This window comes from Colossoma macropomum, unplaced genomic scaffold (assembly GCF_904425465.1).
Source record: "Colossoma macropomum unplaced genomic scaffold, Colossoma_macropomum, whole genome shotgun sequence".
In the NCBI taxonomy this organism is placed as follows: domain Eukaryota; kingdom Metazoa; phylum Chordata; class Actinopteri; order Characiformes; family Serrasalmidae; genus Colossoma; species Colossoma macropomum.
The window spans coordinates 9,123,349-9,147,602 of NW_023494793.1; the positions used below are offsets into that span (position 1 = coordinate 9,123,349).

General features: G+C 40.3%; 2 protein-coding genes and 1 non-coding gene across 4 annotated transcripts; all 3 read right to left on the bottom strand.

The window, feature by feature from the left end:
- Positions 1–439: 439 nt before the first annotated feature.
- Positions 440–11,647, bottom strand: tbc1d25 (TBC1 domain family, member 25). 2 transcript variants are annotated; one of them, XM_036578408.1, is made up of 7 exons: positions 10,165–11,647; positions 7,549–7,658; positions 6,979–7,133; positions 4,491–4,615; positions 3,974–4,162; positions 3,475–3,750; positions 440–2,657 (listed from the first exon to the last, which is right to left on the bottom strand). In XM_036578408.1, the coding sequence occupies exons 1-7, from the start codon at positions 10,207–10,209 to the stop codon at positions 969–971; spliced, it is 2,589 nt and encodes an 862-aa protein (XP_036434301.1). In that variant the 5' UTR covers positions 10,210–11,647; the 3' UTR covers positions 440–968. The 2 variants fall into 2 exon arrangements, with proteins under 2 accessions (XP_036434301.1, XP_036434300.1); XM_036578407.1 differs by having other exon boundaries at positions 4,434–4,615.
- trnah-gug lies at positions 11,434–11,505 on the bottom strand. The gene has a single exon. It is a non-coding gene; the product is annotated as a tRNA-His (tRNA).
- A 105-nt stretch (positions 11,648–11,752) lies between the features above and the next one.
- Positions 11,753–23,136, bottom strand: nt5dc2 (5'-nucleotidase domain containing 2). The gene is made up of 14 exons (XM_036578409.1): positions 22,680–23,136; positions 22,179–22,363; positions 21,872–21,946; positions 21,695–21,750; positions 21,063–21,156; positions 20,388–20,516; positions 19,103–19,163; positions 17,825–17,927; positions 17,469–17,570; positions 17,218–17,299; positions 16,042–16,128; positions 14,857–14,997; positions 14,377–14,441; positions 11,753–12,806 (listed from the first exon to the last, which is right to left on the bottom strand). The coding sequence occupies exons 1-14, from the start codon at positions 23,044–23,046 to the stop codon at positions 12,545–12,547; spliced, it is 1,809 nt and encodes a 602-aa protein (XP_036434302.1). The 5' UTR covers positions 23,047–23,136; the 3' UTR covers positions 11,753–12,544.
- Between the last annotated feature and the right edge of the window lie 1,118 nt (positions 23,137–24,254).

The following is a 24,254-nucleotide window of genomic DNA, read 5'->3' on the forward strand; positions in this document are numbered from 1 at the left end:
TTCTGCACAAAACCTAGAGTGGGCAAAAATTAGTCAAACAGATCTAATAACACAGTTTGATCTGTACATTCAATATAGAAGTAGTGTGTGATGAATATTATGTTTTGCCAATGGTGGCATGTGACAATGGTCCTGCTGAACAACCATATAAATACTAAACGTGGTCAGTAATTCGCTTCCATTTCCAAGCGATTCAGCATCTCTAGAACGAAAAAAAAGAAATACATGATTCTGGCCTCATGGAGCAATAAACGTGATCATTTATAAATCCCAAATATTGGACAGTTAGAGAGTCCTCTTCACTGAAAACCCAAAATTAGAATTGGAGCTACACCGAATATATGATGTACGTATTGGTCTTTTCTCAAAATACAGATTATGTGGTAAAATTGAATTCTGAGTGACAAACTAATTCACCTGTAATTCAGAACTTAAAACACTCACTGGGGTCTTGAGTAAACATTGCAAACAACGCAAAAGTGAGGATTAATGGAGCAGGGCACTCAAGGAGACTCATATTACCCACATAGCAGCCCATTTTTGTTGCTTTGTTGGAGTATGTCCAGCATTGTTTTTTGCTATTAAAAGTTTCTACAGCTGTTCTTCTTGTACTCTTTTCGGAGCTTTTATTTACATAATATAATGCGACAAAAGAAACTGGCCCTGCCCTCTAAGGGACAAAAGATAAAGTGCAAGATAAAGTAAATTACATACAGTACAATGAATCGCACGCATAAGTGTACAAAAAAACCTTAAAGGCAATAAGATACAGAACAAAAATACTGTGAGGAAAATCGCACACCAAGGGAGAGGCTAGAGAAAGAAGCGCTTACTCAGCTTTGGTTTGCCACATAAACAAAAACATTAAAGCATATGAAAAGCACTAAAGTAGGCTACGGCTCGCCTTTGTTTTCACCTGCATCTGTTTGCATGGTGGAGATGGCTGCTGGAGATGACACTGAAATGAATCAGGATGAGGGAGAGTAGGCAGTGGGGGTTGTAGGAGAGGGGATTGTGGTGGCCAAGTTGTAGGTAGAGTTTGGGGATGTGGCCATCGCTGGCTGCAGGTTGGAAAAGGTGGGCCTGGTGGGAGTGTGTGGTGAGGTTGCAGCTGTGGTGGGGGAGTCCAAGCTGACCTCATCCCCTTCCTCCGAGTCCCACACCTCACTCTGCAGATAGTCAGCAAATAAGGCCTTGGCACGCTGAAGAATACGTCCAAGGTTGTGCCGACGAACCAAGCGATCGAAATGCATTGCCAGCTCGTTGTAATCCAAGCTGTTTTTAATGATGTGGTCACGGTGCTCCAACAAGATGGAGAGGCACAGGAACAACATGAAAGGATTTCCCTTCCCAAACTCTTGAGGAGGAGGAAGGGAACAGGGTTTGACACCAGCAGCCTCTGATTTGCCTGTATTCGGCGAGTTCATCCCAGTACCTGGAGGTTTGCATGGTGATGGAAGATTGCTGGAGAACGGTTTAGGTAAAGTTTGGGATTTGCCAAAGGACAAAACAGGGGAGGAGAGCAGGGAGCGATTGTAGCCAAGCGATGGAGAGGAAACGCCTGACTTGCCTGTGGGGGTTGATGGGGAGTGTGCTCCAGTTCCATTAGATACAGCAGCTGTGGATGCCAATCTCCCTAATGCTTTATCGGGAGAAGAAGAAGTTTTTGATGCTGGGACATCAGGAGATGCCGTTCTCCAGCTGGACATTGAAGGAGATGTTGCAGAAGACTGAGAGGAGCCATTTCTCCAGTTGGCTATACATGGAGGGAGAGGGGAGGCCATCTGGCCATTGGGAGAGCTTCTTTCTTCCATCTCAGGAGATGAAAGTTTGTCAGTACTGCTTATTAAAGGCTGCCTCTCTCCTGGATCATCCTCACTGTCCTCTGTAGACTGACGGACAGTGAGAGGCAACGTTGAATGTGTGGAGTGAAACTCGGCTGGAGATAACGTGGGATCAGATGGGTCGTTTTCATTCATCTCAAAACTGTCCTCATTCCGGGCACTGTAGTACTTGAACTCTCCAAAACTGGACTGCTTCTCAAATGGAGGTGCAGGGGCATCACACTTGCCCACAGTCGGGACACTGTACTCCTCTTCGCCTTCCATATTAGATGCCTTCTCCTCTTTCCTCTCTACCTCCAAACTGAGATTGCGTCCTCCGTCTGCCTCTTCCCGAGATGGCCTCAGCATGTGGCGTCTCCGTTGCCTTTCTGTGTGATCTTTCTCCAGCTCATCGTTGTCAGAGCTTTGGCGACCATTGTCAAGACTAGGAGGCTGGTCCGTTTCAAGCGGTGGGCCAAGAAGCTCAACTTCAGTCTCAGGTGGGTCTGGAGGCAAAGAACTCCAGGTCACCTCCAGCATCCTCAGGGCATCGTCAAAGGCAAACTCCCGCTTCAGCTCAAGAAGCAGCCAGCGGTAACAAAAGAATAGGTCATCTGCACCTTTGGAGACCAGATAGGCATAAAAGTCAGGGTCTGAATATTGTAAAAGCAACTTGAGGTGCTGGAACTTTATGGACATGAGCTCCCCATCAGGGCGAAAGTTGCCTTCTAGACGCTTCATGATTCCACAGAAGCAGATGAAAGCGTGCGCTTCATTGTCCATGACAGCAAGGATTGGAGAGGCAATATCACTCATGCCTTGACAATAAGACACCTATGAGAGTAGAACAAGGAATGTTTAAGACAACACAGCTGAAAACTGTCCTTCAAATAAAGCCTTCAGGAAGGGATTAAATTATTTGTTAACAGAATTTCTGTAGTCATGAAAGATAAAATGAAGGATAAACAGTAAATTATGACTTTTGATAAGCAAATTAGCTTCTCTCTAATATGTTCTCATATTCAAGAACCATGAGATGTCTGAAATCAGCACTGCACAACATGGCAGTGTACACCCTCTGTTTCATGTTTGGATTAGTTCTAAGTTCTAATCAGTTTCAATAGGAGAACAACTGCCGCTGTCTAAGGTCTCTTTCAAGACTACTGCACACAGGATGAGAAGCGCCATGAAGCAGCTAGTACAAAATGCAGCTATACCTCATGGAAAGAGTCCGTGAAAAGCACAGATAAACATCAAATTCAAACTCATTTTATACTCTACTCATATAGATTTAGCAGAAGAATTCAACAAATTATGTCAAAAGTTATCATGTTTGGTACAAGCTAATTAACTTTTCAAAACCTCACCGTTTTTAAGCTAAAACATGAAGTAAAACATTTAAGTTTATATTTTAAATCTCAAGGCACATGTATTACAGCTTTTTGTGGTGTGGTTCGGGATTTAATTTAAGACAGTAATAGACAGTCACTGAGCACAGAGACAGTGAGCAGTGCTGGCAGCACCCGTCAATGCAAAATGTCACTGGTGGTCTGCGCACCTTAATTAAATTTTATTTTATTTTTGTTGTCCATCTGTCACTTCCGACTAGGAACTGAGCAAATTTCAGCAGATAGCGGTCACTGCTGCATACCTGTGGATGTGTGATAGCAAAGGTTGTTAGGAGGTCTGTCAGGGCAGTCAGATGGGGGCTGTCCTCCGAGCCAGCATAATAAGGATGGGCTCGGTCTGTTCGGAGCACATCCTTTAGCACATTGCCTCTAATGAACTCCAAATCCTCTGGGCTGACCCTGGCTGTCCACTCACGTTTCAGCTGGTCATATTCTCTTGTCTTCCTCTTCATGTAGTCCATCCTCTCCTGTCCTGTCAGACCATCTGGGTACACATTTAAAAGGTACCGCCACACTACCTGTCAGGAAAAAAGAAGCTAGATTTAAAGGTAGGCTGACAAATGCCAAGAGAATATATTAAGCATTTCTTTGCACTGGAATTTTGCAAAATGACTACTATATGATGGGCCATAATAATGGACAACTCTCAGAATTTTTCTTTGGAGTTGTGTATCTGTTAAAGTATTCCTCTTTTAACTGCTACTTTCTTTAGCATACAGTATCATTCCGTCTCTAACAAACCTTGCGCAGGGATGGGTCAACCCCGCCATGATAGATGCGTAGTCGTAGCTCCTCTGGTCGTGTTAGTTGTCCCTGGCTGTTCAGGTAGCTGTGGAACTCTGTATCATTTAGAGGAGGTTTGAATGGTTTAACCTCCTCGCCATAAGACCAGCTCAAGGCCTGCTGCACCCTAGATAGAGTCCTACCCATCTGAAAGTGAGTGAGAAAGAAAGTGTAGCAACAGGCTGGATGGCAAACCCAGGACGAGTAAATATTTCATATATTTTAAACTGTGGCCTTTGCTAAGAATACCAATTAATTATATCTTCATTAAAGTAACGGAGCAGTTAATCAACATTAAAGAGGATCGTGCTGTTTCCCAAAATTACAGTTGCAATCCATGGCAATTTAAGCCTTCACAGCATGTTTCTTTGGGAAACTGCTTTTGGTTATGGTATGATTGCATTAGGAGATGAGGAACCTGACTGAACGCAGCAGAGACTGGCTGGTAAAACAGCTGGCTGACAGGATCAGTAACCTGGGACAGCAGTGACTGGGTGAAGGGAAGAGCAGTGGACGCCAGCGATCTCTTCTCCCCCTGTAGTTGATCAGAGCCGATCACATCCTTCGGACTGATAATGTCCCAGTCCTCAAGCACTGGACCTGGGAGAACGGGAGATACATAGCATTGCTGAGACAAAGTGAGAGCCATATATTCCAGTGAGAATCTACACTGTCTGATAGGGGTGAACAATAAGGCAATAACATATCACAATACCTGAAGACATTTTCATGATATGAGATATGTACCACAATATTTAGTTTTGGAACAGACATGACACCAATATTGCCACCTTTACAAAATGTTCATAAAAATTAGTGGTATTAAAATAAGTGTTAATAACATGTTAAGATGATAAATTAAAACACTTTTCTTCTTTTAATGCTAATAACGCATTTTCCTAGTTTGACCCTTTGAACTATCTGTAGTTCTACCATGAAGCCCAGTTGCTCACACGATGCTATGACTGACTCCACGACTGTAGCCCTCACATTCAAAGACAGGTTTTAAATGGTGAGTTTTACTGTAGACTCTTTTGATAAAATCCAAATCATTTACAGCTACTGTCATGGTGAATTTTTCATGTCAAGCATAAGGTATCATTTACAAGGAAAACACACCACACTGGAGGACACCTTTAGCAGGACAGTGCTCGAGGGACAATGGATGAATCAATAGTAACAAAAGTAACCATAGCAACGTAACAGCGATATTAGAGCAAGAGGAAAACAATCACAGAGAACATGCAGTAGCTGCTGCCCTCACTTCATGATGAGGAAAACCACTTCATGATGAGGAAAACTGGTAACTGTATTCATTGTATTGTCATGTTTGCCCTCATATAGCTATAACAAAATGCATGGATTTTTTTAAAGAAAAAAAACAAATCTCTATTTAGGATGAAATCTGAGCCTATATGAGAAACATAAATCACATTAAAAGCTATGCAAAATAATGTGATCAATCAAAATTATTTGAATTATCTGGCACTACATTAAACCAAACAAGAACAACTGTGCTTTCTTGAACCCCCAGTATCGTTGGGATTCAAGGACAAGCTATACCAATAGGGAGCCCTTTTAAATCTCTTTTTAATGAAAGATGCGTAAAAGCATAAAGTGACGTGAAAATATTTATGGACAGTTTTGTGCTGTTGCGTCCTGTATTATTTGAAAATCAAAAATAATCAAAAAGTTTCGCTTACATGGTCAACAAACAAGTGAATGCATTGCACAATTTTCAAGCCATCACTAAATAACTGTGAAGTAATCTATCTAACAACTGTTAAATGTTAAACAGTGCTGCTAACTAGGAGAGAGGAGCTTGTTAGCATTAGCTTCACTAACATGACAACAGCTCTCTTCACTACAGAACATGTTTGACTCTCACTAACAAAAGCAGAGACACACATTTAGGAGACAAAGGTTCAAATCTGAGGTAGGAAAGTCGAGCAACTGATGTTAAAGGGACAGAAAGGCAAAATCAAACCTATTTTGTGGCATGTGGATCTGTAACTTAACATTAGCTTAGCGAGCAAACTACGGACCCAAACAATACCCCACACCGCAGTACAGGTTAGATTCTGATTAACGAGTGCTCAGAGGAACAAGTGTAGAAAATGAAAACTAAAGTCTGAAAGAACAAAAGTTTAAAGACTGGTGCTAGAGTGACAGAAGGCCAAAATCAATCTTGTTCTGTAGTTTGGGACAGTAATGTTTTGACAAAGCTAGCAAGAGCTTTGTTAACAGTGTAGACGTGCCACATGCACAGGCTTGGCTGCAGCTAACTGATACTAAAATGATGCCTGTTTAGAGGATATCTGAGAGCACAAAGTCAAGTGACTAGCATTGGAGTGAAAGCTGAAGTTGAACATGTCCTGTGGTCTGTGTAGTTTCAGTAATGTTATAATGGAGGAGATGAAACAAATGGGAAAGCTCACAACACTCAACATGAAGTTCATTTACGGTAAAAGTCCCGCCTCCCCCTCATTGTGGTGATATGCTCAGTAGCCAAAACAACCTGCAAAAACAGGTTATTTGATCCAAACGCTACAAACTATTTACTCTATCAGATTTCACCAATGACTTTGATAGCTCTTAGCCGTTGCTGAGCTGCTGTCATGCTTAGTTTTTCTAATATTTTTCTTGGCTCTGATTTTTCCTGTCTTATGATCAGCAACACCTATCAGCGAGCTTGCACACCACCAATCAGTCAGTCCCTCTAAAATAAAAATGGTTGGAATGTGTCTATTTCGTCAATCAGAAGTGGAATAAAAATGTAAAATACTGTGATATGAGTTGTTGCGATTATAGCGCCCAACCCTAGCACCTACCACATCTCCATTGTTCAAAGAGTTTGTTAAGTTTCAAGTGTTTCCCAAAACTACTGTAAACCAACTATCAGTGCTGAGTTCTCATACCCTTTCCTTTGCCCTTGTGATGGTGAACAGAAAGAATTTACTCACTGTCTTCTGAGGGCTTGATGTCCATCTTAAGTTGGAGGTAAGGCTTAGCTGCGCTGACAAATGCTGCGTCTAAGTCCCAGTCAGACAGGAGGGAGAGGTAGACCTCCACACCTCCACGATCACGGGATAAGTAACTAATACCAAAATTACGCCTTCTGGAAAACAGAAAAACAGATGTCTTTTTTTCAACGTTGAATAAGCAAACTTTGTATGTATGTAAATGATATCAATTGCACATTAAAGAAAAACATCTTTCAACTTTAAAACTGAAGTGTGAACCATCTTATAAGCTTGATTCTCAAAACTCTCACAGACTGAAAACCTGTGCCTCAAAGTTTACTCACCTGTTGAGTTCACTGAAGGCTAATGATTAGCTTAACCCAGTTTAGTTGTCCTTGGTTCACCTATATGTGGTATCTTAAGCAATGACAACAACGACACAGCAAACAAAGGACAACGAAACAAGTAATTTAACCAAGGGTGCCCAAACATTTGATAACTGTATAGGACCATACCGATTACACAAATTGGGCTACTTGTCCGTACTTCGATCATTCTGTATTCACTCACCCATTGAGCTCAAAGGCTCGTATGAGGATATGCTGCAACACCTCCAGTGATGTTATCTGGGGATCAACTGCAAAGGAGCGAAACTCCACTGGCAGCATTCCCTCACATTTCTGTACAAAGAGAAGAAGAGGAGAGAGGATGATTTAAAGGTCCATCTATCTGCTGACTGAGCTTAGACTTGGAACATTAGACAGTCGACTCAAAATAAATAGACATCTGTGTAGTTCAGAGTAGGTAAATGATTCTTTCAGATTAATTTATTGTTACCAAATTCCTTATAGTTACATTGTGTCGCCACATGTAGACCAGACATCTATAATCGCATCTACGAAGGGCTGGTGTGGCTGCAGGTTTTCATTCCAACCAAGATGAAGCAGACTTGATCACGTGTTTGAAGACCATTTGATTACAAATAGAATTAGGTGTCCTCCAGTTTGATAATGACTAAAACCTGCAGGAGACCAACCCATTGTGGATAAAATGTAAGACGGGATACAGGATACAACACAACATTTTTCACCAAGAAGTAAATATGCAAATCTGTCATGGTTAACCTTAAGCAATGACCACTAAAAAGTATTACATTCACTGTCAACACTGCATTTAAATACGCAGTCAAAATCAAGGCTGGTGTTAAATGTGCTTGTCATTAAGCACAATTAAATAGTGTGAGGCTGCACTATTTCCAAATACTTATGTGTAAAAATACCCACACCAATAACTACTTGCATATTCATCTTTTAGAAAATATCATTTTGTTCAGATTTTGGCACCTTAACATTATTCTACTTGCATATAGAATCCACCTATTCTGCAATAGAAACAATAAAAAACAAACTAAACAAACTAAACACAAGAAAAAGGTTTATTTTTCTCTGCACACACTCATTCTCATAAATCTCATGAGGCAAGATGCTGTACAAGTCACAAAGTTAAAAGGATTGTTACAAGGAAAAAACAATTAATTTACTGTTTTCCCTCCGCCAAGACATGTTTGGTGTCTAAAGTTTGCTTATGTAGTTTTGCACTGGAGCTATGAGGCTAATGTAGTTAACAAGAAAAGAAAATCTTTTGTGCGACATAGACTTCTTTTAATCCTATTAATTCAGCTGGGAACCCTGCTGGGAACATCTCTAAAAGCAATAAAAATGTATTTTTTGTTCATTTTTATCTAATAGAATCATCATACTTCTTGCATTTAAACTTTGTAAGTATTGTAGTGCTCTTATTTCATTGTCAAGTTTTTAGTTGACACAATTTCACTCTACCATTGTTTAGAACTTCAGGAGCAAGACAGAAGGCCTTAGACATGAGATTTACTACCAGTACAACAAGGAATTGACAGCAGAATCAACCAATCATATTTTGATGTACAGTGTGTGGGACTGCCTACCAATCACAAAAATGGCCACAAGTTTACTATAATCACCAAGGGTGATGAATAATCATATCTGTTGTCTGAATGAATCCCTCATTCAGTCATAAGTACTCTCAAGTTTCAGTGAGACGTCAGAATTGTAAAACAGGGGCGGCAGTTCTGTTGTACATTAATTTGAAGTTTGCAAAAAAATTACTCCACAATGGCATCTAGCACAAACTTAAATGGCATGACCTGACTAACTAATTTATTTTATTATCAGACTTTCCCAAGAAAACCTTGCAGGCCCTTATTACTTTACTAAAAACACTTTACAGAGAAGCTTGAGAGGATGTTCCCTTTTTAGCTATGCACATCAAAATAATGTTAAATATGCTCATCTTTAAGAACAACTTTATGGAAAGGTTTTTAAGCTAGCTGTCCTTGTGTATCTTCGTGCATGTATAGGTGACGCTGTACAAACATTTCAAATGATTGAACCGTAATCAAATCTTCTTAAGCAGTACAGTTAAAAACAGGTCTTTTGATTTTGTGACTTTTCCCAATGAGAGATGAAAGAAAAGACTTCAGTCGAAGAAATAAGGTGATTAGCTGACGATTACACGAGATTTTCGTTAAAGTAACCAGTGCCACTGGCTATGTTCTTTCTCTTTTCCCTGTTTAACGAGCTCAGCTACGTGGAGCCTGATGGAGACCAACACGCCACAGACAAACAGAACAGGTGATTCACTAACAGAGGCCGACCAGATGTTTATAACAAACGGAGTTTACCATATCAAAAGGCCATTAACAAAGCCACAAATGACACTTCAAACGTCAAAGTAACTTAGAACACAACCTAATATCAAACTGAGGAGAACTGATAATAAACAACAACCGCTGGGTTCAGGACAATATTCAGCGAAACGCTGGAAATGGCTTAGCTACTGTTAGCCAAGTTAGCCACAGAGCATCACACACAGATGTGTCGGAATTACCGGCATTGTTTTTTTTATTTCCTCGCAGTTTTAGCAGTACATTTCGGTTGTAATTAAATGTTTGTCTATGCGGACACAAGTTGGGAATGTGTCTCAGTATTTGCGGACAGGTGACAACTATATAGTTTATGTCTCAGCTCTGCACTGTTACTGTGTTAGTGAATGTTAGCTGTTAGCCGCCGCTCTGTTATTGTTCGTGTCTCGGCTCCGGGCTCCCCACCGCACCGCTGCTGCTGCTGCTGCTCCCCCACAATATCTCACCTTGACTTTGACACGAACTACCCCCCTCTCCTCCTCGGCCGACATGGTGGGTAGTCCACTGTGAAGACCTCGCTCAGGAATCCTTTGCCTTCATCCACAAAAATGAAGTGGAAACGTGGCCAAACAGCAGTTTTGACTGAACACGACTCCTCTCTTCTCTGCAGCTTTGACAGAAAAAAACGCCAAAGAACGAAGCCTAACGACCAGATTGCTGTTAGTAGATTTCAAAATAAAAGCTTATGCAAGAAAACGGTTTTGAATATCTTCACATTTTGTATTGGCATTAGAAAAAAAATGTTTTTCTAAATGACACGAAACCGTCAAGTATATAAATATTTATACAGTATGTATTATAAGAACGCCAAAAAATATTATTGTTGAGACCTGTATTTTAAAAAATCCCATGAACGTTGCATTTCTGTATGTTTGGTCTTTATTTGCCTTCATGAAAGCGCCTGGCGTCAACACGGGCCATGGCAGGACATGACATCATATGTCCATTACGTCATTCGAGCTGCAAGTTGAAAATAATAAAATAAAGATGATTTTTTTGTGATGAATTTCCATTAGGTTCATTGGAAGGGTGCTCAGAGAGACAGGAGACAGTCATTTATTCGTGTAAGCACATAATTCTGAGATGACATTACTTGACATTTTCTTAGTGTAGTCTTAAGCTATTATTTAACTATTATTATATAAGTGGTAATTGATAATCGATAATAAATTAAACAACATCTGATTTATAAAAAAAAGTGAAATCAAACATGCTGTAAAAATAACATCCCTGCTGTGTCCACTTCTTAAGCACACCCAGCATCTACCAAAGTAGAAACTTTGGTTTGTGAGGAAATATACTTCTCTTTTTGATATACTCTCTTGTCTAAAATAAACAATACACCTGAAGTCAAAGCAAAGCAGTACAGATGCGGCCGCTAACAGAACAGGAGGAATTTAAACACAGAAAAGCAACTCAATTATGAAAAAGGTGATGGGAGAAAATTGGTACTTTTCTCACTTAAATAGAAAATTACAAGTATTAAAAGTGGTAGAATGACCATTTCAGAAAAGTACAAATAGATCAAAAGTTTACTTTGGTGCGCCACTGAGTTACACCCATCTCTGTAGTGACATACCTCCAGAATCTGGGTAAACAACGCACAGAATATAGCAGCTTTGTTTGTATAAACATTGCAGAAAATAATGTCACGGTATTACTGAAAAGGCACAGTTTTCAATAGTATTAAAAGATTCTCCACCGCGGAGAGGATCTGCCGTGACCCGGATTCGAACCGGGGTTGCTGCGGCCACAACGCAGAGTACTAACCACTATACGATCACGGCGAGCTACCGCGGGGCTGTGGAAGGAGCCTGTTGGAACAGCACTAGTTCATTCAGATGGGTGTGTACAGATCGTGTCCGTTATGTCTGTATATTTTTTTCAGGTTAAAAAAAAATCTGTATTATATGCTACATTTCCAGAGACAACTGCATATGAGCTAATGTTAAATAACAACGCACACCGCGTATTATATTCGCTAGTTTAACTATTCTGAACAGACCACTGCGAAACAAAAAACACAACACGACGTTTTGTTTTTTTCATTTATTTTAGTTTCACAAACCAATACTAAGGCCTTGCAAATATTACCAAAATGCAAAAAAGATGCATGTTCAGACTTTTCAGGGCCACATTCAGCAAACGTTTTGCTCCTTTTGGCGAGAACAAAAAATCTATCACCATAACGTACTTCTTCATATACTGTAAAAGAGATTATAGAATTACTTCCACTCTGTTAACACTATCTCAGTCCACTCCTCTTCACTTAACTTTGCCCTCAGTAATGTTCATCATGCTCTGGTAACAGACACGTTTATTACAACTGGTACGTTCCAATTATAAAAGAAGTAAAACAGTTAAACAGTCATTACCAAATGCTACCATTGTACATAGCGTTCCAGGTTAAAGAACAATGCAACTGTATCGAGAGCAAAACACTTGCAGCTTTCTTCAACTGCAGGTTTCAGTTCCTTCAACCAACTTAACCATCCACCCTGTGAAAGGCTTGTAAACACTAAGGATGCAATGTAACAGAAGTTCCAAAAGGTGGTGCAGTTATAAGTCCAGCACACTATCTTGGATTGCAAAAGCCCCGTCACCTTGCCTAACTAAATGAGCACTTCACCACTAACTACAGGTCAGCCTAAAATGCAGGGTGGTAGGCAGAAATCATTTGTGTGAGTATTTTTGTTTTGTTTCCTGCACACATCCATGACACGACCCTGATTTCATGAGACGCTCTCAGAACGTCTGTGAGATTTATAATGTCTTTAGCTCAGTTCAAATTTGTGCGGTATGCAACAGCGACTGAAGCAGTCGGGTTTAGCGAATGTGGGCCATCTCCTCCAGGAAAGGCGTCTTCATGCAGCCGGTGCAGAGCTGATCCATCCAGAGCGGGGCCTCGTGCTGCAGGGGCGTCCGGCGCGGATAGAAAGTGTACGAGAGGTCATAGTTCAGCAGGCAGCTGATAGAGGCCATGTAAAGGTCAGAGAACCGGCAAAGGCGGCGAGAGAAGTAAGTGGGGTTGTGGCACGTACGAAAGATGCTTCCAAACTGGGGGTTGAACAGATTCTTGGTGACAGCTCTGTGGAAAGTGAAAATAAAGGGGGAGGTCATTAATGGCTATACTGTTTTCTCACACAAAAAAACTTTATTAAGTGAAAATACAAGGGAGAAAGTACTGAATCAACAACAGAAATTGTGTTTTTATTATAGACAGTATTCGCAAAACCCAGAAAAAGTGCCCCGCAGCTGTCATTCCGTCAGCATAATGTCTGTTCTGGATGACTTCCAAATAAAAGATATCAAGAAAGAGTGTGTCAGTTTGATCGGAGGTGTTGAGCTGTTCAGAATGGGTAAGTTATGTTCGAGTCCCAATTATGCATTCTTGCCCATGATAACATATTGAGACATCTACAATTACAGATAATTAGAATTATCTATGAGATTAACCTCATAAGACCTACAAATTACTAGAATCATAGAACTATTTGTCCTGTCGAATGGTCAGCGATATTATGTCCTTTTTAACATCAATCCCACCATCAAATGTCATCTTAATCGCAAAACTGAGTAATAGCTACGTACCTATGTTTGATGGAATTAATCAGTGTCGGCTAAATCTTAGCTTAAGCTAACATAAGCCCCACTAACGGTCTGGCGTTCTTTCCACTGCATGCAATGTCTAGCTAAAGCAAATCTTGACAGTTCTGCAATTCAGTCATACTTTTCTAAGCCAATCATCAATTAATGTTAATTATCCACCATGAAAATTCATAACACTCGAAAATCATCAAGGGCAAAACTACACAATTCATCCTTCACCTGACCGTCTAGCTGTGACAAAATGATGACAGCAGACATTTGTAGGGGGAGATGGCTGAAAGCATTTCCTGTTTATTCTCCTCTGCTGGCTCAGCTCTGCTGGCTCAGCTGGGATTGATAGAAGAGCTTACACTATTTTGTTTTTTGTTGCTGTTGTTTCTACAACCATGAACCACGCACCACACCATGGATATATTTTATCTGAGATGATGCTTTAATAACTGTGTACAAACAGGTGGCTCTACAATTTGGCAGCAGTGGCAAGTGAGACATCAATCCAACACCATCTATACTATATATATATATTTTTTTGTTTGTTTTTTAAAGCAACAGAGCAATACAGGAATGTAAAAGTGAACAAATGGTTTCTTTAACTTGAAAAAATTCAAAAAGAAACAGCTAACATGAACGGTTGCTTTAAAAACTATCCCAATCAAAATACATAAATGAATAACCAATCAAATCCTGTAATCCTTAAAATGTCTCTGGTCTAAACTAAAACTGGATCATTATTTATGACTGAGGTGCCATTTGGAAACCATTTATTTAGCCAATATTTACAGCCATTTAGTCAAGAGCTGGGTTTATCCTTCTTAAAGAACTGTCAAGAAATTTGAAACAGATAGAATTATCATTATTTTTTTAAAAAGAGCAGCTGTAATGTTAAGAAAATTCATCATACTATGATTCACAGTCTGTTCATTTCTCCATCTGAATCGCATGCCATCTGGCTTCTTCCTCACTTAGTGAACTTTGTCCCGCATTGTGGACTGACTTTGATAATCGCGCAGCAAGTTTTCCTTCTTTTGCGTATATGTTAGTCTACTCACCGAAGCTCTTCTCTCTCTTTCAGCCAGTCCTGAAGCACTTTTTTGGACTCAGCATCTCGATACATCTGAGACAGGAATACGAAGACATTATTCACTATATAATCACAGAACTGATAGCAGTGAAATTATGGACATGTGGGAGGGACCTCATCATTGCAATGGCATGTCTAAAACAAAAGAGGCTTTAAATAGCTGTTGTGTCAGAACACAGAATTGCCAATTGAGATCAATATAAAGCGTATGGAGTTCAGCCAGGACTGTATGTCCCATCTCTGTAACGGCACAAGAGCACACTGAATTTATTTCAAGCTGCCATTCGACCAGCACTGCTGATTAAACCTCACAAACGAAAAGGCAGCAGATTTCATTAACAGAACATTAACAGTAAAATCACTAGTGACTAATAACACGTCTGAGTTATGAGTCATAACTATTTCAGTGAAATTGAGAATTTTATGTTTGACTTGGTGCAGCATGTACCTGCATGCGCTCCAGAAGGCCAGTGAGAGCCTGCAGCCAGGTAAGACTCTGAGCGTACTGCTCTGTGTTCACCACCTTCGTCTCTACCTCTAGCTCAGGGACAATGGCACCTGTCCTCCAGCCATGACGCAGCATCAAATCCTATACAAACATATCAGTTACTGTTAGAATTACAGTTTACTACAAGTTCATTAAAAATACCAGTCTAAAAGTCCTTATAAAATGAATAGTTAACCCAGCAGTACACTTCAAATGGAAATGATATTTTGATGCAAAATGTCTTTTTGGCTTGAACGACGTGGTTTGAGTTCACACTCTATACAGAACTCTTAATCACCGTGTTGTTTGTTTTGAAACTTCCCCCTGCCAATGACTGGTGCTAATCACCACGTTGTTTGTTTTGCGTCCTCCCCCCCTGCTTGTGATTGGTGCTGTGTTGTTTTTGGTGTTGTGTTGTTTTTGTTTTAAGACCTCTTTGTGACTATGTTTGCACAGAGTGGGCTTCTAGCAGCGCTGAGATGTTCACCAAGCTCTTTCCAAGTACAGTTAATTGTTCGGCATGTAGTTCGATTATTTTGTCGTTTCTTGTATACTGTCAGCTTCATGGTTCTAAAGTATGGTTGAAAATGTATTTATTATAAGATATATATATATATATATATATATATATATATATATATATATTGCACACATCAATTGAATTCTGTATTAATATTTTTTTTGATGCAAAGATTTTAACAGTTAAGGGGTCTTATGCTGTACACCCCCTTGTGTGATAAAGTTGTGGTAAAATTACTCTAATGCACAGGGTCTAAAGGCTTATTGCTATAGTAAACTCCAGAGTACATTGACCCAACATTCTCCAGCAAACGGCAACTTCTAATGCTGGCAGCTGGCTTTATAGTGCTCCAGTATAAGACCTAATACCAAACAAACTACTGTGAATGAGAGAGAACATTCTAGGACAGTTTATTGGAGAACGCTGGGTAAGTGCGCCCTGAGCCTAAAAGGAACCAAATGAAAGAAATCTTTGGAGCATCTATAAATGTGGCAAGATGTTCCATGAAATCAGCGCAGACACAATGATAATAAAGGGAAATACACTTTCACTGCGTCACAGGATGTTGAGCACCATGCTCTCTTGCTGACATGGCACAAACAAAGACAAATATAAGGATGACTCACAGCCAAGTCGCTGTAAAGATGGTCCCCAAAATAGAGCACCTTGGAGCCTCGCCAGCCTGTTAGCTTCAGAAAATCAACAAGGTTTCCCTGAAACGAGAGAAAAGGACAACAATTCTTAAGTGCACCATGCTCTGGACTGCTAATGTAGAGTCTGGTATTGAGTGTTGAACACAGGGATATTGATGGCAGTACTCGATCAGGTTTTTGGAGCTGTAATTAGTTTGCCAGACCTTGCTGCTGACGACAAAGCAACAAAACTGGCTGTGACCACACGAGTAATAAAAGCTTGCTGTTCAAAGAGTGCTGGGGGCTATTTTCTGGTCAGTCTGGTAACCCCCACCCGGAAAGGAATTTGGAGCTAGTCCTCAGTAAATTATTTAACAGGACAAGTGACAAGTGGGTCTAAACTTGTAAAAACAAGAACAAAAGCCCCCTAATGTGCATTTGATTTATAAGGGTTAAAGCCCTTGAAAGTTCCAGAATGTCCAGTCTCTAAGGTGCCTGAGGAATTGTTGGGTGACGTAGCAATTCACAATAACAAAGCAAAGACTCTCCATGGGGAGCAAGGAGAAGCCATTTGCACTTCAAAAAACATCAATGGACTGCAGTGTGACATCAACAGCCCCCCTTAATGTCATTCACTTCAGGTCAAGGAATTTGTGCACAATGGACTCTGCTGAAATGAGTTTAATGGACTTTTTTTTTGTTAAGCTGGAAGTTGCCTTCACTAGTCGCTTTCTCTTCTCCACAAAGGAAAATCCAAGTCATGGGCATTAGTCAGCAACTGACTGAGGATCAATGCTGGGAAAACTCCATACGGAATAGAATGTTTCCCTAATAAATAAGTTTAAAAGCAAACAGTCTCTAATACGTTGTTCAAATACAGACTCCCAACAAGTAAATAATTCATTAACAAATGTCTTTACAACACTGCTTGTGTCATAAACAATACCAGATTTTAACTACAGTCATGCCTGACTCAAACTAAATGACGTATGATGGTTAGTGGACAAATATCACTGCAGCTGAACGTGTTGTGGATTGCCACAAATTAGGCAACCTTCAGCTTGTGATGAACAATAGCTTGAGTCAACAACCACTGCCAACTTGCTAACTGATACAAAACGCACATGCTTTAAAACACGTCGCAGCAGAACACTTCCACTATATAATTACCTGCTTGTAGATCTGCCCTTTGTCCAAACTCTTGATCTTGTCCCACTGGAGGTCTCCATTACTATCCAATCGTCTGAAAGGCCTTACAGATAGAGAGCGACACAGTTAGTAATGTTACAAGAAATGCTAACAATGCCAGTCTGTCAAGTGTCTAACTTGAAATCTCTCAACCCAGAGTCAGAGAGCACATGGCAATGCATTAATGTGGAATAGTCTTGAAAAGGTGGCAGGAAAGAAGCAGAGAGACTTACTTCACACAGTCATTAAAAAAATGTGGCTTGTCGGCTTGTACGATGACTACGTCGAAGAAGTCCCTCCAGTCTTTTCCTACCATGTACTTCATGCCTTTGTCCCTGGAAAGGTTCAGGCAAAATAAACATAAGCATATACACCAGAATGAACACAACCAACCCCATAAAAATGACATATATGCTAAGAATATACAGCAATGTATCATAATACATTTTCAGTACATTGTTTCTTTGCATGGGCACGCATGGCCTTGCTGTTGGCTAATGCCTGAAAAAGCTCCAACACGTCAGCACTTGCTGCATCACACCCAAAAAAGAAGAAGAAGATCAAGAAGGGGGAAAAAAAGAAAACTCACACAAAGCTGAAGGGACTGTTGGTAATAAGGAAGAGTTTCTTTCCATGGCTGGCCAGCCGATGCAGCACTGCATAGGTCTCATCTCCTCTGAGGATATATTTCTCTGGGGAGAAACAGGAGAGGAAAAGAGGGAAATGAAACCATTTTAGCCACATATTTCAATTACATTCTGCAAGAAATAGGCATTCCTCAGGGATGTCGCGACTGTGAAACATTTGTTTGCCTGTCTGCGGGAATGTATATGTTTGTAAATGTTAAGTCGAAAGATAAGAAAAACTTCATCGGCTGCTTGGCAAACGGAAGGACATGCTCAGTACCTCAATTCCCTCTCCGGAGAACGCATTGCATAACTCTAGAGCAGAAAATCAAGACACTTTCCACTGCAGACCGCAGTGTGGTCACACAAAGCTGAAGCCTCTACATAAAATTACTCACTTCTCTCTCGTACTGATATACAGTCGTATGCAAAAGTTAAACACTCCTGGTCAAATTACATGTTTACTGAATACTGTATACTTTCTAAGGGACAAGTTAACACACAAGTTAAAACTATCTATAAATATGCCATTATTTTTGCAAGGCCACATTAAATGATTTTTTTACATAACAGTAACTGAGCATAACAACGTGCAGAAGTATGTTCTCTGTAGAGAATGTTCACCTAAAATCAACAAAACGCAATTTGACCAGAGGCACTCACACTTTTGCACACAAATGCATATAACTTTACTGTTGCTGTCTTAAAACCTTCTATCTACAAAACTTTATAAACAAAGGACAAACAAATATTCTATTTATCTATTAACATAACTTACATAAGCTATTTGCGGCATTTCTATTGGTCCATTCATTATGAAATATTCACAAAATACACAGCTGTCACTTTAAAACGGAAAAAAAAAACAGGAATTAAAAATAAAAAGCAGGGAAAAAAACTCAATCAGGAAAAAAGGACTTATGAGTTAATGGTATGTTCTAGTTTGTTCTCAGGATGTTTGGTTCCCTACAGCATTTGCAAATGGTATATTTATACAAGTTACTTATGTTTATATAAGTCAAATGGGAAACCGTTCCATTTCAGCGGACCTTAATTACACTGGTTTCAGTGGGCAGAAGCTGAGTGCAGCATAGGGTTCGGGGTTGTATAAGCCACAGTTTGTTTTTACTACACTCTTTTTAGGAGTTTCAAATGCTCCAGATGTAGATGACCGTGTTTCATGTAGGGTCTAAATAAACATAAATCAGTAATGCTGTTGGATAAACAGGCTAAATTCTTACCTAGGTCTTGCATTATCCACTTGTACATGTACCCCTTGATGTGTACCATTGCAATAGCATCCTGTGAAAACATATTCAGTACATCAGACCAACAGCATGATGTCATTAACATGCCTTGTTGCAAATACAAAACCATGTATCTAGAGCCCTCATCACCCGCATACCTTTATTTATCATATCAGTTTCACAGTTGGTTAGAAGAGAATGATACTGCAAAAAAAATAATAACAATAAAAAAGAGAGGGGAAAAAAATAACTACGCAAAAAACAAAACCGCTACAGTTCTTTCTCTTTCTCTGCACACAGGTCCGAGAATTTGATTTCAAAACTGAGGACCACTTCAGAAATGCTTTTGACAGACTGCCAGATTTTTCTTCACTTTTCGCGTGCCTCTAGGCGTGGACAGTACAGTATGTTCTAGAACAAACCTCAAACAGTCCCTTTCAAAGTCAACTGGTCATGAAATCATGATAAACATGTTAAAATGCAAACATTTTCCAGTTGCCGATTGGTGTTTAGATTACTGCTTGATGAACGGACTTGTCAGCAGCAATGAACAAACAGTGTGAGGGCAGTCAGCTCAGTTCTGCTCTGCCAGACTGTTTTTTCTACCCACTGTTGTTCAGGGGGAGTGTAGGCAGATCTGTCAGCGAGGAGAGGGAGGGATAAAGCATAAAGAAAAGACTTCATCCAGCTCAAGCAGACTGAGCACACTGAGCGTTAAAACAAACAAAGTCACCCTGGAACCCAATTCAGGACCAGTGGGAACTCGTCTGAATAAAAAAACTGCTTGCTAACACTATTCAGGAGAAACAAATGAGGTGTAATTGAGGAGTTTTCACTGACAAATTTGCAATATTTGTTGCAGTGTTGCCTGAAAGAATTCTTTGACTGAAACATGTCTATGTGCAATGAATAGTGCAAGCAAGACATTTTTCAGACCGATTCTGCTGATTTAGACTATAGTCTGCTTTGCAAACTCAAATCTGATATAATAAACCTTTATGATCCAATGGCACAATCTGATTGCTTGAAATGCATTCTATCTGTGCTATTATTTATGAAAATGCCCCCCCCGGCAGACTGTTTGCAGCTTTTTAGCAGAAGGAATTGCCATTAAACCACATTTGATACAGCGTTTAAGGCTTCCTCGCCTATTTTTTTTTAATCTTGAAAAAACATTGTATAAAAGCAACTGAACACTCAAAATAGCATTTATCCCAATATTTGTTATATTAACATTCGTTGTTCTAAGTGTAATACATTGTACTGACTGTACACTTACAGACACATCTTTGTAGAGGTGCACAGGATCATATTCTATGTCATTGGAGATGAAGTAGTCATTAGCAGCAGCCAAAAGTGTCATTTCTGGGAGGGAGAACACATCCATGAACTGTTTCATCTTTGGACCCTGAAGGATAAACACACGTAAAAAAGATTCCATTACACTGTACCCTAAATGAGCAAAGCTTGTCTGACCTCTTTAACAAGAGTGGAAAGTACTGATGATTCTAATTCCTGTAGAAACAATAACTGATGAGTGTACACTGGACAATCTCCTTAAGTAAACACAGGCACCACATTTTATCCTTAACAGCTTACGTGCATTTTACTTGACCTACTAATATGATGTGAAGGAAGTGAACAGTGAGAAAATGCATAGCTCCAAAGTCTGTGCATAATAAACCAATAAATCAGGCCCGATAAATAATTTGAGTGTAGTAATCAAAGTACCAGGAAAATCACTGTATCTTTAAAACCTTTTCACATGAGCAGACCAAAAAGCAAACTATAAAAAGAAACTGCACAGAGGGTGGTGCCACTTTGTCTCCGGAAACATTTCAATAATGGAGCAGCATGTAAATAAATCCATGTAAACGCATTACCTTATGAAACACAATATTATCTTGGAAACATAAAATTTCTTCACAGATAAGAAACAAGAAGGAACAGTAACCTTGCCGTAGAAGCCGCTGACTTGGTGGAGAGGGACGTGGTTGGAACCTCCATACAACTGCATGACCTCCTCGTCTGGAACAGGCTTCAGACCCCTTTGGAGAAAACGACTCAATTAGGGGTCTGAACCTTCATCTTAATCCCAATTAATGGGATTAATGTGTGATTATTTATAATTTAGGTTTAACTTTTATTTGCAACAACTCAATTAAGTGCTGAGCTCTGTGGAAACCAAAATGTGGGCACATTTTTGGGTTCACGTTTCAAGAGCACTTTAAAAATATCCTCTAGATTTCACTTAGGTCAAGGTTGGTTTGAGCAAACAGCATGCACGAAGTGCATAAAGTTTGCCTACATGAAGATGATGACAGATTTTTTTTTACCAGAATAGTATTCATTCGGGAAATGTAATTTGGAAAGACTCGGTTAAGCCAATTCAAACCATTTTGAGGTGAATGCAAGAGCAGTTTAATGCTCTTGCTGATAGAAGGCAGATGCAGTTGAAATGGCAGAGATTCCAATCGATGCATCAATTAAATGAATAAACTTACGTCCCTCATTTTATTATATACAGTGTCTTACAATTATGTACTAAAACAGTGTGCAATACTGAGTATGTTCAGGATATCTTACCTATATACCGTACCCATCTGAATGTAATGGAAGGCATCTATTTTCATCAGAAGTCCCTGTGTCAAAGGAGCAAGTCTTATCACTCATCAGAGCCGCATTTTAAGTACTTCCCAAACTGGCAGATAAGGAAAATTACTCTTTAAAAATGCCTCATTTACAAAGTCATAATGTCACTACCTTCTGGATGTCATAATGAAGACCCCGAGCTGCAAAATTGGGGATGTAGTTGTATCTGCTTATACCCTGTGGATACTGCAAAAGATTTAAGGATTGACACATTAGCCAGGATTGTCACACGTTCAAAATCATGACTCAGTAATACAGGACTCACTCGGGGAAAATCTGAGATCACAAAGTTAGCAAGCACAGCAGTACTTCAAAACCACTGACTGGAAGTTATATTAGGTACTGCAGTGGGCATAAACTACTCATTTACCAGTTCAAAGTTATAACATCTCCAAAGTATTCATCAACAGAACCACACCTTGTAGTGTTCTATGAGAAACTGTCGTGCTTTGTTGTAGATCATCTCATTCAGAGAGTTGGAGTAGAGAGCAAGAGTGTAGTCATAGTCGAAGCCATAGATGTCCACCTCATCAAGGTTCACCTCATTGTTGGCGTAGATGGTGGAGGGATTGAGGAGGTTGCAAACTCCAGGAGGAATCAAATCTGCAGAATGAATGGATATGCATGTCAACCTTTTCACTTAAGACCTCACCCTTACTTAGACAGAAACAATGACAGTGGCAGATAAAATCTTTAACCTAAAAGCTAGCTAACCGAGCTACTTTTCTCTCCTGGTTGGTGTGGTTCATCTTCAGCAATTCATAAAACCGCAAAGAAAAAGAGGGAACTCAACTGAGCTAACGCTAGGTTGGCTAACTAAACTCTTTCTGCATGGAAGTTCGTTCAACAATTGTTAGCACCATTGCTAGTCCCTTGGACCAAGCGTCGTGAGTAAAAAGAATGAACTACTCAGACTTACCGTGAACAAGTCGTTTCATTTCGTTATATCTAGCCCATAAGTACGTTTTATGGTCAATCTGAGGGGCGGTGGAAGAGAAAGCCCTGCCGGACTTTGTGAGAGCTTCCTCCCCTCTCAGTTTTCCGACTACGTGGTGCCTGTGCCCCGCAGCAGCCCCGGAGTGGGAGTTCGGGTTGGCTGCCACGTTTGTGGGAGCTCTGTTGTTGCTTGTGCCCTGTTTGCAGCATTTGTGCTCGCTCGGAGCTCCGCCGCTAGACGCAAAACCTCCACAAGCAAAAGCAGGGATTTTTAACCCTGCACACAGAGGCGCGCTGCTGCTTTTCTGCCACAGAGCGCGACCCAAATCGCCCAATCTTTTGCGAGACATCTTTCCTAACTGCGTTACCTTCAACTCCTACTTGTTTATGAAGCCCTCACAGCTCTATCCCTTCCCCCACGGCCACGCTCAAACAGGAGCCTCGCCAGAAAGAATACGGGCGGGGCCAAGTAGTGCCACCGACCAATCACAGCGCCGCGCGACAATGATCGACATCGGCCTGAGCCAATAGGTATTGAGAATGTGTTTTCGATGAGTAAGGCGTTTGAGGCCAGGGAGAAGAAATGTTTACGTGCCAGTTCAGCCAATACGTGGCCTGTATGGCAAAATGGCTCATATTTCAGGTAAGCGATTGGCCAAACATCTGCTTGACTGGCAGCAGCTCCAGCCTACATGCGCTACGTGACTGCAGCGCGACTGGACGCTGTGTTTTGTTCTAGTCGGGCTGGTGGCGCTTCGCTCGAGCGCAGTCAGGGGAGACTCCCATGTGTGAAAGTTGTGAAACATAACAATACAATATATGTACAAAAATATCAAGTAGTACAAACGTGTTGACTCGTTCAGTCCGGCCTTTCGGAGGCAGTGTAATCCTCCTCAAGCCGATAAGAAACGTGCAGGCTGAACTGAACGTGATGTTTCCTGGGCTGAGTGATAATCCGCGGTTCTTCGTCTTATCTCACAGCGCAGTAGCCGCACTTGACGTGGCATGTAGAGGCGAGTCGGTCCGGACGCTCGGATAACACATGTCCCCTCACCTCGAGTACCAGTAAACAAACGCTATTCACATCACAGTTACGTTATTCAAAAAATAGCTGCAGTAACGTCACAACATGAACTTGTACAGGATTCCTATCAGATTCAGTTACTGTAGTTTACTACTGAATACAGCACAAATATCATGAAATACTGTGAAATACAGATGTACAATACAGCACTATAGAAATCTTAGTTTTTCATAGCATTACTATAGACCTTTTTACAAGCGCATGCATACTTTTTTTCTGAGTTGGACTGCTTTGTTTCCTATTTTGTTATTACTATTTTATCCTTTATACTAAAACATGTTCATTTTTATGTTCAGCCTTGGAATTATTAGTTTTTTGGAATCTTTATTATGTCTTATATTATTTCCTTATTTCAATTTTATTTTCTCTATTTTTCTGTTTCTGCTTTATCATCAAGCATTTTGAGCTGCATTTCAATCTATTAAAGGTGCTGTATAAAGAAAGTTATATATTTACATATCACTCATGGTCAAT